General features: G+C 56.3%; 1 protein-coding gene across 4 annotated transcripts in view; it reads right to left on the bottom strand.

Annotated features, from left to right (window-relative positions):
* The window catches only part of ECPAS (Ecm29 proteasome adaptor and scaffold), a 134,197-nt gene that overhangs the window by 82,930 nt on the left and 38,242 nt on the right, over nucleotides 1-13,025 (bottom strand). For 3 of the 4 annotated variants that reach the window (XM_038770203.1, XM_038770204.1, XM_038770205.1), the window contains exons 4-9: nucleotides 11,890-12,008; nucleotides 10,584-10,733; nucleotides 5,456-5,624; nucleotides 3,180-3,319; nucleotides 1,102-1,183; nucleotides 624-743 (exon numbers count right to left, since the gene is read on the bottom strand). In XM_038770203.1, coding sequence (XP_038626131.1) covers nucleotides 624-743; nucleotides 1,102-1,183; nucleotides 3,180-3,319; nucleotides 5,456-5,624; nucleotides 10,584-10,733; nucleotides 11,890-12,008 — 780 coding nt within the window. Of the gene's footprint in view, nucleotides 1-623; nucleotides 744-1,101; nucleotides 1,184-3,179; nucleotides 3,320-5,455; nucleotides 5,625-9,803; nucleotides 10,527-10,583; nucleotides 10,734-11,889; nucleotides 12,009-13,025 lie in introns of those variants that run through there. The other variant, XM_038770206.1, reaches the window with a different exon arrangement.

The following is a 13,025-nucleotide window of genomic DNA, read 5'->3' as shown; positions in this document are numbered from 1 at the left end:
ACCTGATCACCTTGCGTTCATTCATTCATTCATTCATTCAATCGTATTTATTGAGCATTTACTGTGCGCAGAGCAACCTCCCCGGTGCTTAGAATAGTGCTTGGCACATAGTAAGCGCTTAGTAAATGCCATCATCATCATCAGTAAGCTTAATAAATGCCATCATCATAATCATTAATAATTAATTAATTGATAATAAATGTCATCATTATCATTAATGATTAATTAATTGATAATTAAGTGCCATCATCGTCGTCATTATTATTAATTAATTAATTAATTATTAATGAATATGGCAATGAATGAACGAACTAAAGAATTCCCTTCTGAGCTTCAAAATGACCGCCACCGCGCCCAGAACGAGCATTTCACTCTGGGCCACAGCCGGCAAGAGCATTTCCAAATGCCTCCCCCCGCGTCGACGCGAGGCGCACCCCGAGATCGAAATTTCCGCCCGCCCTGAGGGCGGCTCCGGGTGTCCCGGGGGCTCCCGTTTTCCGCGCTTCGTCTTCCGCCGCGGCCGGGAGGGGAAGCGAGGAGCCCCCACCCCGCCTTCGGGCGGCCCTTTCCCGGCTTGACGAGGAAACGGGACCACGCCGTCCCCTCGGGCGAGAGCCCCGTACCTGAATGTTAGCCGGAAAGGTTTCGGCCGCTTGCCTGGAACGCAGAAGGTGAGGAACGATCTTTAATTTGACCCGGGTGCTGACCGGATCCCGCTTCAACTCCGGTTTCAGGATGGCGCCCTGACGGGAGGGACACGGAGTTAGGGAGAGGCCGTTTTCCCAACCGGACTCCTCTCCGAGACGGTCTACGGCAACGGACGGCCGAAGTACCCGCCACGTTCGCGTTCGAATTCATCTCTGGGCTTTCGAAATCCCTTTCTGACCCTTCTACGACCGAGCGCGTTCCTTGTTGGCAGAGTCCGGGAAAACCAGCCGCACCGCAAATCGGACGTAAAATTAAAAACTCCCCCGCTGCGTAATTCGGACGGAAACGCCGGCGTTATCCGCCCCGGCGGGGAGAGAGGAAAAACCCCAACCGTAAGCGGGTTGAGCATGACGCATTCGGAAGAGGAAAGGCCGTAACTAAAATAAGACTTACCTCCTTCGTCTTTAGTGGTATATCCCCCAGGTACACTTTGTACATCTTGTTAACGATTGCAGGATTATTCCAGTCGATCACGCTACGGAAAGTCGGAACGCGAGTTAAAACGGATCTTCACTACCCGATTTAACGTTTTACGAATGCCGAGCCCATTACTCTCAGTCAAATCAATCAATCGATCGTATTTGTTGAGCGCTTACTGTGTGCGGAGCTGTACTAAGCACTTGGGAAGTACAAGGATCCAGAGGATCGATTAGTTGGCAGTAAAAAAAAAAAAAACGTATCCGCGAGACGTATACTTTAACTCTCAGCGACAGGTAAAGGACTTAATTAACCAAAATCCTCTCTTTCCCTATTGGACTCTCAGCGACAGGTAAAGGATTTAATTAGCCAAAATCCTCTCTTTTCCCATTGGAGTCGAAAGGATCGCGAGGCTTTTAAGAACCGGTTTAGTCCATTGTGATAATCCTCCCTCCCGGGGCTGGTTGAGGGGCCCGTTTCTGCCTCGAAATGGGACTGAATCAATCAATCAATCGTATTTATTGAGCGCTTACTATGTGCAGAGCACTGTACTAAGCGCTTGAACCATCCGCTCCGTCACGGCGCGGGCCGTAATTTGTGGGTTTCCGTCACTGGCCGTCTCCCCCTCTAGACTGTAAGACCCCGGTGGGTAGGGGACGTTTCTGCCATCTCCGTCCTGCTCGAGCGGTCGGCACAGCGTTCCGCGCGGGGCAAGAGCCGGAGAATCACCACCGATCGAGTGCTCTCATTCCCAGACAACGCGGAGATTCGTTCAATCGTATTTATTGAGCGCTTCCTGCGTGCAGAGCGCTGGACTAAGCGCTTGGCAACACAAGGAGCCGGTCCCTACCCGACGGCGGGCTCACAGTCTAGAAGGGGGGAGACGGACAACGAAACAAAACATATTAACAAAATCAAATAATTAGAATAAATATGTACAAATAGAGTAATAAATAATAATAGAGTAATAGTACAGTGCTCTGCAGTATTTCATCCATTAAATCGTATTTATTGAGTGCTTCCTGTGTGCAGAGCACTGGACTAAGCGCTTGGGAGGTCCAAGCTGGCACCATATAGAGACGGTCCCTACCTGACGGCGGGCTCACAGTCTAGAAGGGGGGAGACGGACAACAAAACAAAACATATTAACAAAATCAAATAACTAGAATAAATATGTACAAGTAGAGTAATAAATAATAATATATAATATATAATATAATATTATAATAAATAATAATAGTACAGTGAAAGCAATAGTGATATTACTATTAAATAGTAATATTAATATTAATAACAGTAATAGTACAGCACACAGTGAGCGCTCAATAAATACCGCCGACAGGTAGAAAACGCCAGCCGAACAAATAATAATAATGGCGTTTATTAAGCGCTTACTATGTGCCAAGCACCGTCCTAAGCGCCCTAAGGGGAGGTTACAAGGTGAGCGGGTGATCCCGCGGGGGGCTGACGGTCTCCATCCCCATTTTCCAGAGGAGGGAACCGAGGCCCAGAGAAGTGAAGCGGCTCGCCCAAAGTCACCCGGCCGACAACCGGCGGGGCCCTGACCTCTGACTCCGAAGCCCGGGCTCTTTCCACCGGGCCACGCTGCTCCTCTACGAAAGCGAGGCACCAGGAGCCCCACAGCGGATGCCGCCCGGCCAAAACGGGCCCTAATTTAGCCACGGTTACCGAGCGCGCGTGTGGGAGAGCGGCTGGATTTTAGGGGCCGACCGTTGGAAAACTGCGCCATTTAAAACACAAACCAGAAGTGCTCTGAGGCGGCCTTCGAGAGGCCAAAATAACACGCAACCCACACAACTCAGGGAAACGAGCCCACCGAGGCAGTCACGTTGGAGAATAAAACGAGTCCCCGGAGTCGGGAGCCTCTCGGGTTCTAGACTGTCGGGTAGGGACCGTCTCGAGACGTCGCCAACTTGGCCTTCCCAAGCGCCTAGGACAGTGCTCCGCGCATAGTAAGCGCTCAATAAATCCGGCCGACTGACTGACTGCGTCCGGGACGGCCACCGAACGCGCGCGGGTTCAGCAGCCTTTACCTCTGTTTGCTTTTCAGCTCCAAGTCCGCAGCCGTGGCCACGCTGTGCCGCGTGTCGCTGGAGGCGATGACTAGGTGTATGACGGCTTCGAGTTCGGGCACCTGCTCGGCTTCTATGAATTTCACTATGCCCAATTTGCACTGGTGACAAGGGAAACAGAAAAACAAGGGTCGGCGAACCTGGGAGCCAAGGAAACCCACGCGCCCTCAAAAGCCGGAATCCCGGGCGTCCGGGGAGGCAGCTTTCCGGAGGCCCGGCGCGGTCGGAGCGTCACCGCTGGGCTGTGAGCCCGCCGCCGGGGAGGGACCGTCCCCGCCGGCTGCCGGGCGCTCGGTACGGTGCCCGGCACGCGGGAAGCGCTCGGCAAATACGACGGCGCGAACGCCGGAACCGGGCTCGCTCGCGGCGGGGCTTTGCTTCTAATTCATTCGGCCGCCCGGAGAGCGATGTCAAGCGGAAGACGCCGTCGCCGCCCTCGGGAATTGCAATCCACTGGGCTCTCGGGCCCGTTACGTGGTCGCTTCTCGGAAGGGCTAAGGATATTCCCAGTTGAGGGGTCTTGGGAAGGGTCTCCCGGCGAGCCGTCCCCGCCCCGCAGCTCTGCGCTTGTTGCGTTGGGGAGAAAGACAGAGCTACCGCCCATTCCGCCAGGACCCCTGTGCTCTGCACGTAGTAAGCGCTCAATAAATACGATTGATGACTGATGACCCCGCTTTGGGCGACCGCTCCGGCCGCGGGACGCCCGGGCGAGAAGCAGCGCGGCTCAGCGGAAAGAGCCCGGGGTCAGGGCTTCAAATCCCGGCCCCGCCACTTGTCATTCATTCAGTCGTATTTATTGAGCGCTTCCTGTGTGCAGAGCATCGTACTAAGCGCTTGGGAAGTCCAAGTCGGCGACATCTAGAGACGGTCCCTACCCGACAACGGGCTCACAGTCTAGAAGGGGGAGACAGACGACAATGCAACACATATTAACAAAATAAAAGAGACTAGTAAATGTGTACAAGTAAAATAAATAGAGTAATAAATCTGTACACACATATATACAGGGGCTGTGGGGAGGGGAAGGCGGTGAGGCGGGGAGATTCATTGTCATTCAATCGTATTTATTGAGCGCTGACCGGGTGCAGAGCACTGTACTAAGCGCTTGGGAAGTCCAAGTCGGCAACATATAGAGACGGTCCCTACCCGACGACGGGCTCACAGTCTAGAAGGGGGAGACAGATGACAAAGCAACACATATTAACAAAATAAAAGAGACTAGTAAATGTGTACAAGTAAAATAAATAGAGTAATAAATCTGTACACACATATATACGGGGGCTGTGGGGAGGGGAAGGCGGTGAGGCGGGGGGGGATTCATTCAGTCATTCATTCATTCAATCGTATTTATTGAGCGCTTCCTGTGTGCAGAGCATTGTACTAAGCGCTTGGGAAGAACAGTGCTAAGCACATAGCAATAAATGCCGTTATTATTATTATTATCATTAATCTCTCGGGCCTACGAGAGAGAAGGGCCTAGGAGAAGACGCCGCTTCCCTGGCAACTCCGGCCTCGCTGAGGGAGACCGGGCCGCAAAGCCTCCCTCCATGACAGGCCAACGGCCGGCTGGCAGGAGTCTGATCAGAGAGAGGCACGGTGAGGTGGCTCTTTTTCGGTAAAACCGGCCCCCTCACAACTCCTTGGAATGGCCCCATGCGTCAGCCCCCGCGGTAAGCCGTCTTCCGGCGCGGAGGAAACTGAGGAGACCTCCGAATTTCCCCGCTCCCCGTCTGCGTTTCCGTGCCGCGAGCTTTTCGAGCGCCCGTAACGACGGCGGCATTTCCGAGACGCTCGCCGCGCTGTACCGAGCCCCGGGGTGGAAACGCGCTATCGGGGCGTGCGCAGACCCGGGAGGGAAGAACGGGCCCCGCGCCCCCGTTTCACGGAGGAGGGAGAGGAGGGACCAAGAAGCGACTTGCCCAAGGTCACGAGGCAGAGCCGCCACTTGGCTTCCAGGGTCCGGGCCGCTTCCCACTAGGCCACGTCTCCCCCCAAAATCCATCAAACGCCTACTGACCGCTTTTTAATTCCTAGGAGGAACTTGTATTTTTTTTGATGGCATCTGTTAGGCGCTCACTACGTGCAAAGCACCGTTTCGAGGGAAACAGCGGCCAACTTCGGCGTTCGGAAAGGCCCGCGGTATTCGAAGACAAGCCAGGAGTCTTCCAACGGGGGCTCGAAGGGTGGGGGACCCCCGCCCACCGCCCCCTCTCCTTGGCACCCGCAGTTCGTGGTACCTGCTCCAGCTGCTCAGGCGTCCACGGACTATCTCCGATAACCCGCTTAGCCGCGTAAAAGCTCATCCCCGGAGGCGGCTGAGGGATCCCCACGCCTGCAGCGCTGGTCGAAGCAGAGCCTTGGGTCGAGGGCGTGCTTTGGCGGGCCTGGGATTCGTTCAGGACGTAACTGAAAAGGAAAACACGGTCCTCAGGGCCCCCGGGTCCCGGGCGGGGGGCTCGGGTCACGCGGGCGGGCGACCGGTACGGCGTGCGCGGGCGAGCTGAGACCTGCTGGAGCCAACGGGGGGGTTACTTACCGCCACCCAATCGCACCAAGGGGGTGTAAACACGCTTGCCACTCCGGAATACCTTCCGAACCGTTCCTTGGCAAAACACGGAGGGGCCGCGTCCTCGAAGAGCAGGATAGCTTGACCAGGACAAAGGTCAAGCGCAATCTCCCAGGGACGTTAGGGAGGCCAGCCCCTTCCCTAGCCAGCTAAAGCCCCGCCAAAGACAGCCCAGAGTGTGTTTGCGTGTTGGGGGGCGGGGGTCCCGATCACCTGGCCCGCGTACACACCTCCGGAGAATCCCGGTTGCGGTACGCAACCCCTGCTTCTCCTCAGGCGGATACGGAACGCCCCGGGTGATCCCGCCGGCAGAGCGGGGCTCCATCGCGAGGTTTCGGGAACCGGGAGGCCGGAGGAGGAGCCGGGGACCCAAGGGGCCGCGGCGGGGGCCTGACCGGAAGCGTGCCCTGCTTCCTGACTGATCCGGAAGACTCCGGGCTTTGGGAAGGAAGCCCGGAGGAGGTGCGTATGGAGCGCGACCTTGTCTCTCGCGGAGTCTGGCGAAGGGAAGGAGCGGGAAAGAGGGCGGGGCGACGGCCTCCCCGAACGGGAGGCCCGAGACCAAGGTCGCGCACGAGGGGCGACTTGATCGGCTACCGGAATGTCGTGCCAGCCTCCAAGACGGAGGGAGCGGCGACGCGACGGGTAACCCGAGGCTGACCGGAGGAGAACTTCCCGGGCCCGCCCCGTGAGGAACGGCGGCGGGCGACACGGGGGCCTCGGCCGCTGGGAGGTTACAGAGTCCGAGGCGGCTTGGGTCAACGCCTCGGTCTGAGCGCCGAGCGACCCGGTTTCCTACGGAGGGCCGGGAGATCGGAGGAAGCCGACCCGTTCCGAGACGGACGGGGCCGTCCCTTCTCTCCTTCGATCGCATTTACCGAGCGCTTACCGAGGGCAGAGCCCCGGACTACGCGCCTGGGCGGTACAAGCTGGCGACGTTTAGGGACGGTCCCTACCCAACGAGGGGCTCACAGTCTAGAAGAGTCAACCTCCTTCCTCGGTCTCTCGGTCTCCCAAGTACCTCGACCGCAAGAGGAAGCGGGACTCGGAAGGCGTACGCGGCTCTCCTCCTCCGCTCCGAGGCTATCCCGACGAACGGAAGGCCGAGGCGGCCGCCAGGAGCCTTTCGCTTTCCGCAAATCGATGGTGATCACGGACAGCATTCAGTGGCCCGGGAGTCGGGAAGACCTGGGTTCGAGTCCCGACTCCGCCGCCCGTCTGCCGTGTGTCCTTGGGCAAGTCGCTTCACTTCCCTGGGCCTCCGCTACCCCATATGTAAAATGGGGTTTAGGACTGCGACCCGTGGGACAACCTGATCACCCCGTATCCCCCCCAGTGCTTAGAACAGTGCTTGGCACATAGTAAGCGCCTAAATACCACGTTCATTGGGCACCTATGCCAGGTATCGTTGAAGAGAGGAGTCCCGCTCTTTTCATTCATCCGTTCGATCGTATTTGCTGAGCGCTTACCGCGTGCAGAGCACTCGGACGGTGCAATACGGCAATAGAGGGAGACAATCCCTGCCCACGACGGGCTCACGGGCCACAGCGCGCGGTAGGCGCCTAAATACCGTCGTTATTATTACGCTCTTCAGAAGCTTATACTCTAAAGGGGGAAAGGCAGGGCCAGCGCACAGTAGGCGCCTAAATACCGTCGTCATTATTACGCTCTTCAGAAGCTTATATTCTAAAGGGGGGAAGGCAAGGACAGCGCACAGTAGGCGCCTAAATACTGTCATTATTATTATGCTCTTCAGAAGCTTATACTCTAAAGGGGGGAAGGCAGGGCCAAACAGACAAACGTTTTGATTAGAGCCCGAACGTGCGCGACAGCAGGTCTCCGAAACATATAGGAGGATTCAACATATCGAGAGCAAACAGGCAGACGGGTAAACGCGCAGGGGCACCGAGCTGGAAGGGCGGGCCCGGCGGGGAAAGGGCGGCGTCCAAGAGGTGGGAAGGGTCGAGAGGAAAGGGTAGTGAGGGGTTAAGCGGGAGAAGCCCCTCGGCAATAAAGGGAGACCACCTCGGAATCTCTCATCACCGTTCCGAGGCTCTCTCGCTATTCCGCGTTCGCCATCCGAATCCTTGAATTACCACGCCGGCCGGCCGGCCGGCCGCCCCCTGATATTTCGAGGGCCCGGGCGAAACCAACGCCCCTTTTTTCCAGTCACATACCCCGGCCCCGCTCGGAAGCAAAGGCGGGGTTGCTCGTGGCGCCGCCGTCGCGCTGTCCATCTGAAGGAGACAGGAGTTCGGCGGGATGACGTCTGACGTTCAGGAGCCCGAAACCGACGTCTGGCTACCGGGGCCCGGGGCCGGAGAGCTACTAAGATGCTCTTGGGGTTCCCGCGGGGCCGGGGCATCCGTCCCGCCCCCTTCCTCGCTTAACGACGGTAACGGGCGGGGCGCCGGCCCCGGCCGCGCGGTTCGGCAGGAGGGCCAAAGTCGGGGTACCTCTTCTAGGTCTCCAAGGAGCGGCCTGGCCGCTCGCTACGGCTCAGTCCGCTCTCGAACGGAAATCCGGAGGCTCGAGGTACGAGAAAAGCCTTCTTCGCCCGGGGACGTCCTCCACCCGGAAACCGCCGTCTTCCCAATTTTGCTTCCGGGGGGGCGGGCCCCCGTCGGACCGGAGCATCCGCGGCTTCGCAATCCGTCGGTCGACCCGCCAAGGGCACCGCGCCGGGCGCTCGAGCGAGGCCGACGGTGTCGACAGACACGACCCCTGCTCTCCGGGGGCTCCCGCTCCAGCGGGGGTCTGACGGACGACGGCCCGGAGTCTCGCCCGCTCGCCCACGCCAAGGGGACTTCTTCGGCACCTCGGTCGGCTTTACCGCGTCACGACGGGGTGCCGTTCACCCGGCGCGGGCGCCCACTCGCTCGGGTTCGGTTTCCCCGGGCCGTCCAGCCCCTCGGGCGGCGTGGTCGGCAAATCTCCCCGGGGCGGGTGAAGAGCGTTAGGTTGCGGGAGAACCAGCTCCCCCATGGCCTTAGCCAACCTCTCCCTGAAGGGTCTCTGAAAAACGGAGTCCACTGAGTCTCGGAGAGTATCCTGACTATCCCTGCTGGTCCGCCGTTACCTTCTAGCGGGCCTGAAGTAGAAACAAAGGCGGGGGAATGAAGGGGCAAGAACCGGGGCTCCTCCTCTCGCGGGGCGGGGCGGGGGGGGGGGGGGACACGCCACCAAAAGACATTTCTTTTTCCATCGAGTCCCCGTCCTCTCGTTCGTGCCCGTTCTGGACGAGGACGGGCGTAACAACGAAGACGTTGTTGCCCGGAGCGGGGGCGGAACGGCGAGTGACCAAACCCGAACCGCTCGGTGGTGGCGGAGAGAGGCCCGTCGGCTCATAACCACGCCGGCGGAGCTCCCGGCAAGCGGGGACCGCCTGTCCGTCGTCCAGAGCGAACCGCCCCCCCCCGCTTCCCGGAGGGCCTGCTTCGAGCCTCGGCTCCGGATCTCGGGGAGGAAGGGGAAGGGTGAAGGAGGAGGCCGTGGCGGGGGGAAGGAGCCGGACGTCCGCCACCGGAGCCCCGGAGCGCCACGCGGGGGAGAAGTAAGAAGGGCCCGACTGCGTCGCCCGGGGGGGCCGGCACCCTGCCGAGATGAGAAGCAAGGACCCCGCCGCTCCCCCCGCCCCCCGCCCGCCGGAGAGGACCCTTCCGCCTGTCCCCTGGAGGGGAAAGTAGTCGGGTGGGGGGCGGGCGCGTCTACGGGGAGGGGAGAGACACCAAAAGGCTCCAACTCGGAGGGAGGCCGACCCTCTCTGGCCACCCGGGATGGGCGGGAGAGGGCCAGCCCGGCGAGAAGGACGGCTTCCCCTACGTGGGCCGCGGCCGGGAACTCCTCGCCGGCCCCGGGGAGGGGAAAGAGAAGTGAGCCGCCAAAACCGAGAAGGCAGCGTGAAGCTGGGGGCTGAAGCCCTACCAGGCTGGGGCGGGACCCCCTGACTCAGTTGGGCCCCTGGGTGGGGAGGGGGAGAGCATACTACTCTCCCCCCCAGCCCAATCCAAACAGCTCACCTGGAGGAGAGTCGTGGAGGTCTTCTCTGCAAGGCGTCGGGAAGGGAACTGGATAGGGAAGGGGCTGGCCTTCCTAAAACCATGGGAGTGGCGAAGCCTGACTTCATCCTGGTCAAACTGCCTGCTCTCCTGGGAGGCAGCCTCTTCGGGTTTTACAAGACCAGATCCAGAGGGTATCCGGAAGCGGCTTCCAAAGTGATCATCTGGCGGGTCCCTCGTCCACTTTTGGAGAAACCCCCTCTTGACTTTTAAATTACATAACATTTCCTTTCCTCCACAATGGCCTTTTTCTTGAAGATATAAAAAAATGTTAAAAGGGAAGAGGCGTCTGAAATCGGGGAGCGTTGGGTCATCGGGGTCTTACCTTGCACGAAACACCGTAAATTACGAACACGAAATGCGTTTCAACCCTGGCTAGAGTCACCCTGGAAACACGGTACACGCGGGCAGATTTTAACGGAGTCTTTTTTTACGACTTTTAAGTCGGCGAAGCCAGGTTCCAAGGACGTGGGCGGTGACAGGGGTACAAGTTACTTGATTACGGAGCTACTCGTGACGGCAGGATTCCCCTCGTTTTCGCATTTTTACCAAAGCCTTAAACTCGGCACCAGGCGAGCTGGTGATTGACGGATATTAACAGGGAGGAATTCGCAGTTCTCTTTGAGCGGAACGAGACTTCATCGATCTGAACCCGTGTTAAGAGTATTGAACTAAAATTAACCGAGGATTCGTTTCCGGAAAAAAACAAAAAATAAAACCGACCGGGAATCTTCCACTTACCCGTAAGGCATCAGAAGGACGTCTAACATGAAGTCCAAAAGCAGCTGTACAGTCTTTGGTTTCTCAGCAAGATTAAATGGAGTAGCTGCTTTTGATGGCTCAACGGGGTATTTCATGTGAAAAAGGGTTGGTATTAGAAGATGCATTAGGCTGAAAAAACAATTTTTGTTTACTGCAACTATTTAAAAAAAAACACATCTGGATACTTAGCACATGACAGACGAACGCAAGAGACGACGATGAGGGACTCACGAGAACAATTTCCATAAAAAGAACCCCTCTCGCTCGGGGAATTGCACTTAAGCGGGCAACTTTCTTCCGAAACCCAGGAAGTTTTACGGCCGGTACGGAGCCGTTGTGATTCACCGGGAAAATTAAAACTACGCGGCCGGAGGACAGCTCGGAAGGCCGCGTTCTCAACTCTCACGACCACCTGGCGCTGACGTGAGAAATCGGTTTCTTTAAAACCATCCTCGGGTGCTCCTTTGACCACCCTGAGCTTAAAGCTCTCCAGGAGGAAATAACCGTTAAATATTCCGAGAGCAACGAGGGTGATCAGATTTAATTCTAAAAAATAAACTCACGCTCATTTGCTGCTTAACAGCGTGGCTCTAACACACGGGGGGCTTGAAATTGTGTAATCCTTATCATTTATTTACCCAGCGCTTAGAACGGCGCTCGACGCACAGTAGGCGCTTAACAAATGCCATAGTTATGAGATTTATACATTCTTCTCTCCCTGGAGTTCATCGTTAAGGACAGTCCATCTAAGCGTAAGCTACGGTAAAATCCCCTGACGGTGGCAGAGACCGACAGCGGTAATTTCCAACCAAAAAAAAATTAACCCTAGCTACAGGCTGTCCCCATAATTTTCATACCCCTGGTCGGAATTTATTTTACCTGCGAGAGCGTCGATTGAGAGTGCTTTCGGCTAAGACCGCAAACGAAGACAGAGTTACACGTGGGGTTTTTAAATGCCACGGAGAGTTCTTTCTATTAAAGAGTTGTTCTCCGAGCGGATTTCGCAGTTTGATGACGCGCATCGGGCTGCGTGCTTTTTAAAAGTCAGGGCAGTCGGCAGATTTAAAAGGATTTGCTAACACACTGCAGATCGCCCGAGAAGGATTCTGGCGGGCGACCTGACGATTCAACTTTTTACTAATGATTTCCACAGCATTAAGTTTTGGGGAAAAGCAAATCCCGCTGCAACTGGCAGCGCTACGTACTCAGTGTCTGCGCACGTGAATGTCATTCGTTAGGTCTCATTCCCCCCCCACAACATGAAAGTAAACTGAGGAAATCATACCTATCCTGCTGGGGCTGAGGTTTTCCCTCCATTGCAGTAAGAAGCGTAGGGGCTAGTTCACATTGTTTTTCCACCGGCAGACGAGGATAGCCCATCTTAACATAAATTATAGTAAAATTCTACAACGGCAGGAGAAAGGGAAATTGTCACCCGGGAAATTCATTCGATCGGATTCACTGAGCGCTTACTAAGCGCTTGGGAGGTACAAGCTGGCAACATATACGCCTTCCGCCGGCAAGGCCTGTCGTCTGCTCGACTATTACTCGCCGTGAGACGTTACGAACCGCGGATGGCGGCGGCTAGAGCTTTCACTGTCGCCATTACGAGCCCAAAGGGCGGAATTCCTCATCTACCGCGGTGCCGGAACGTAGCCTGAGAGGCGGAGAGGAACGGCCAACGCGGAGGACTTTATCCACCGGGCGACGTTGGACAAGGCGCGACGTCGCAGTCACACCCGGGATTAACAAATGGACGAGAGTCATTAATGAACTAGAATCTCCAGATTGCTGTTTTGCTGTTTCGTTCCCCTCTCCATCCCCCACATCTTACCTCCTTCCCTTCCCCACAGCACCTGTATATACGTTTGTCCATATTTATTACTCTATTTATTTATTTTACTTGTACATATCTATTCTATTTATTTTATTAGTATGTTCGGTTTTGTTCTCTGTCTCCCCTTTTTAGACTGTGAGCCCACTGTTGGGTAGGGACTGTCTCTATATGTTGCCAATTTGTACTTCCCAAGCGCTTAGTACAGTGCTCTGCACACAGTAAGCGCTCAATAAATACGATTGATGATGATGATGATTGATGGGGGGGAACCCCAACAATCACGACAACAAAAAAAGGAGCAATTCTGTTATTGTGGGGACTAAGAGTGCCTAGTAACCTGAAAGATTTCGGTCAGTTGGGGACCGGAATGATCCGTCTGAAAGTCTTAGAGCGCTTAGAACCCCCTGGAAAAGAGGCTACGAGTTCTCTCGAAGGGGCAAAACGGGCCGCTATTTTTAAGGCGTAACCATTTTTCACGTATCTATGTTCTTCCCGATCGAAGATCTGAAAGCAAAGACAGCCGCTTCGAAGGGGCAAAATGGGCCGGTATTTTTACGGCGTAACCATTTTTCACCTACACGGAT

Source organism: Tachyglossus aculeatus, chromosome X3 (assembly GCF_015852505.1).
Source record: "Tachyglossus aculeatus isolate mTacAcu1 chromosome X3, mTacAcu1.pri, whole genome shotgun sequence".
Taxonomy (NCBI): domain Eukaryota; kingdom Metazoa; phylum Chordata; class Mammalia; order Monotremata; family Tachyglossidae; genus Tachyglossus; species Tachyglossus aculeatus.
This window is presented reverse-complemented; position numbering and strand designations above follow the sequence as displayed.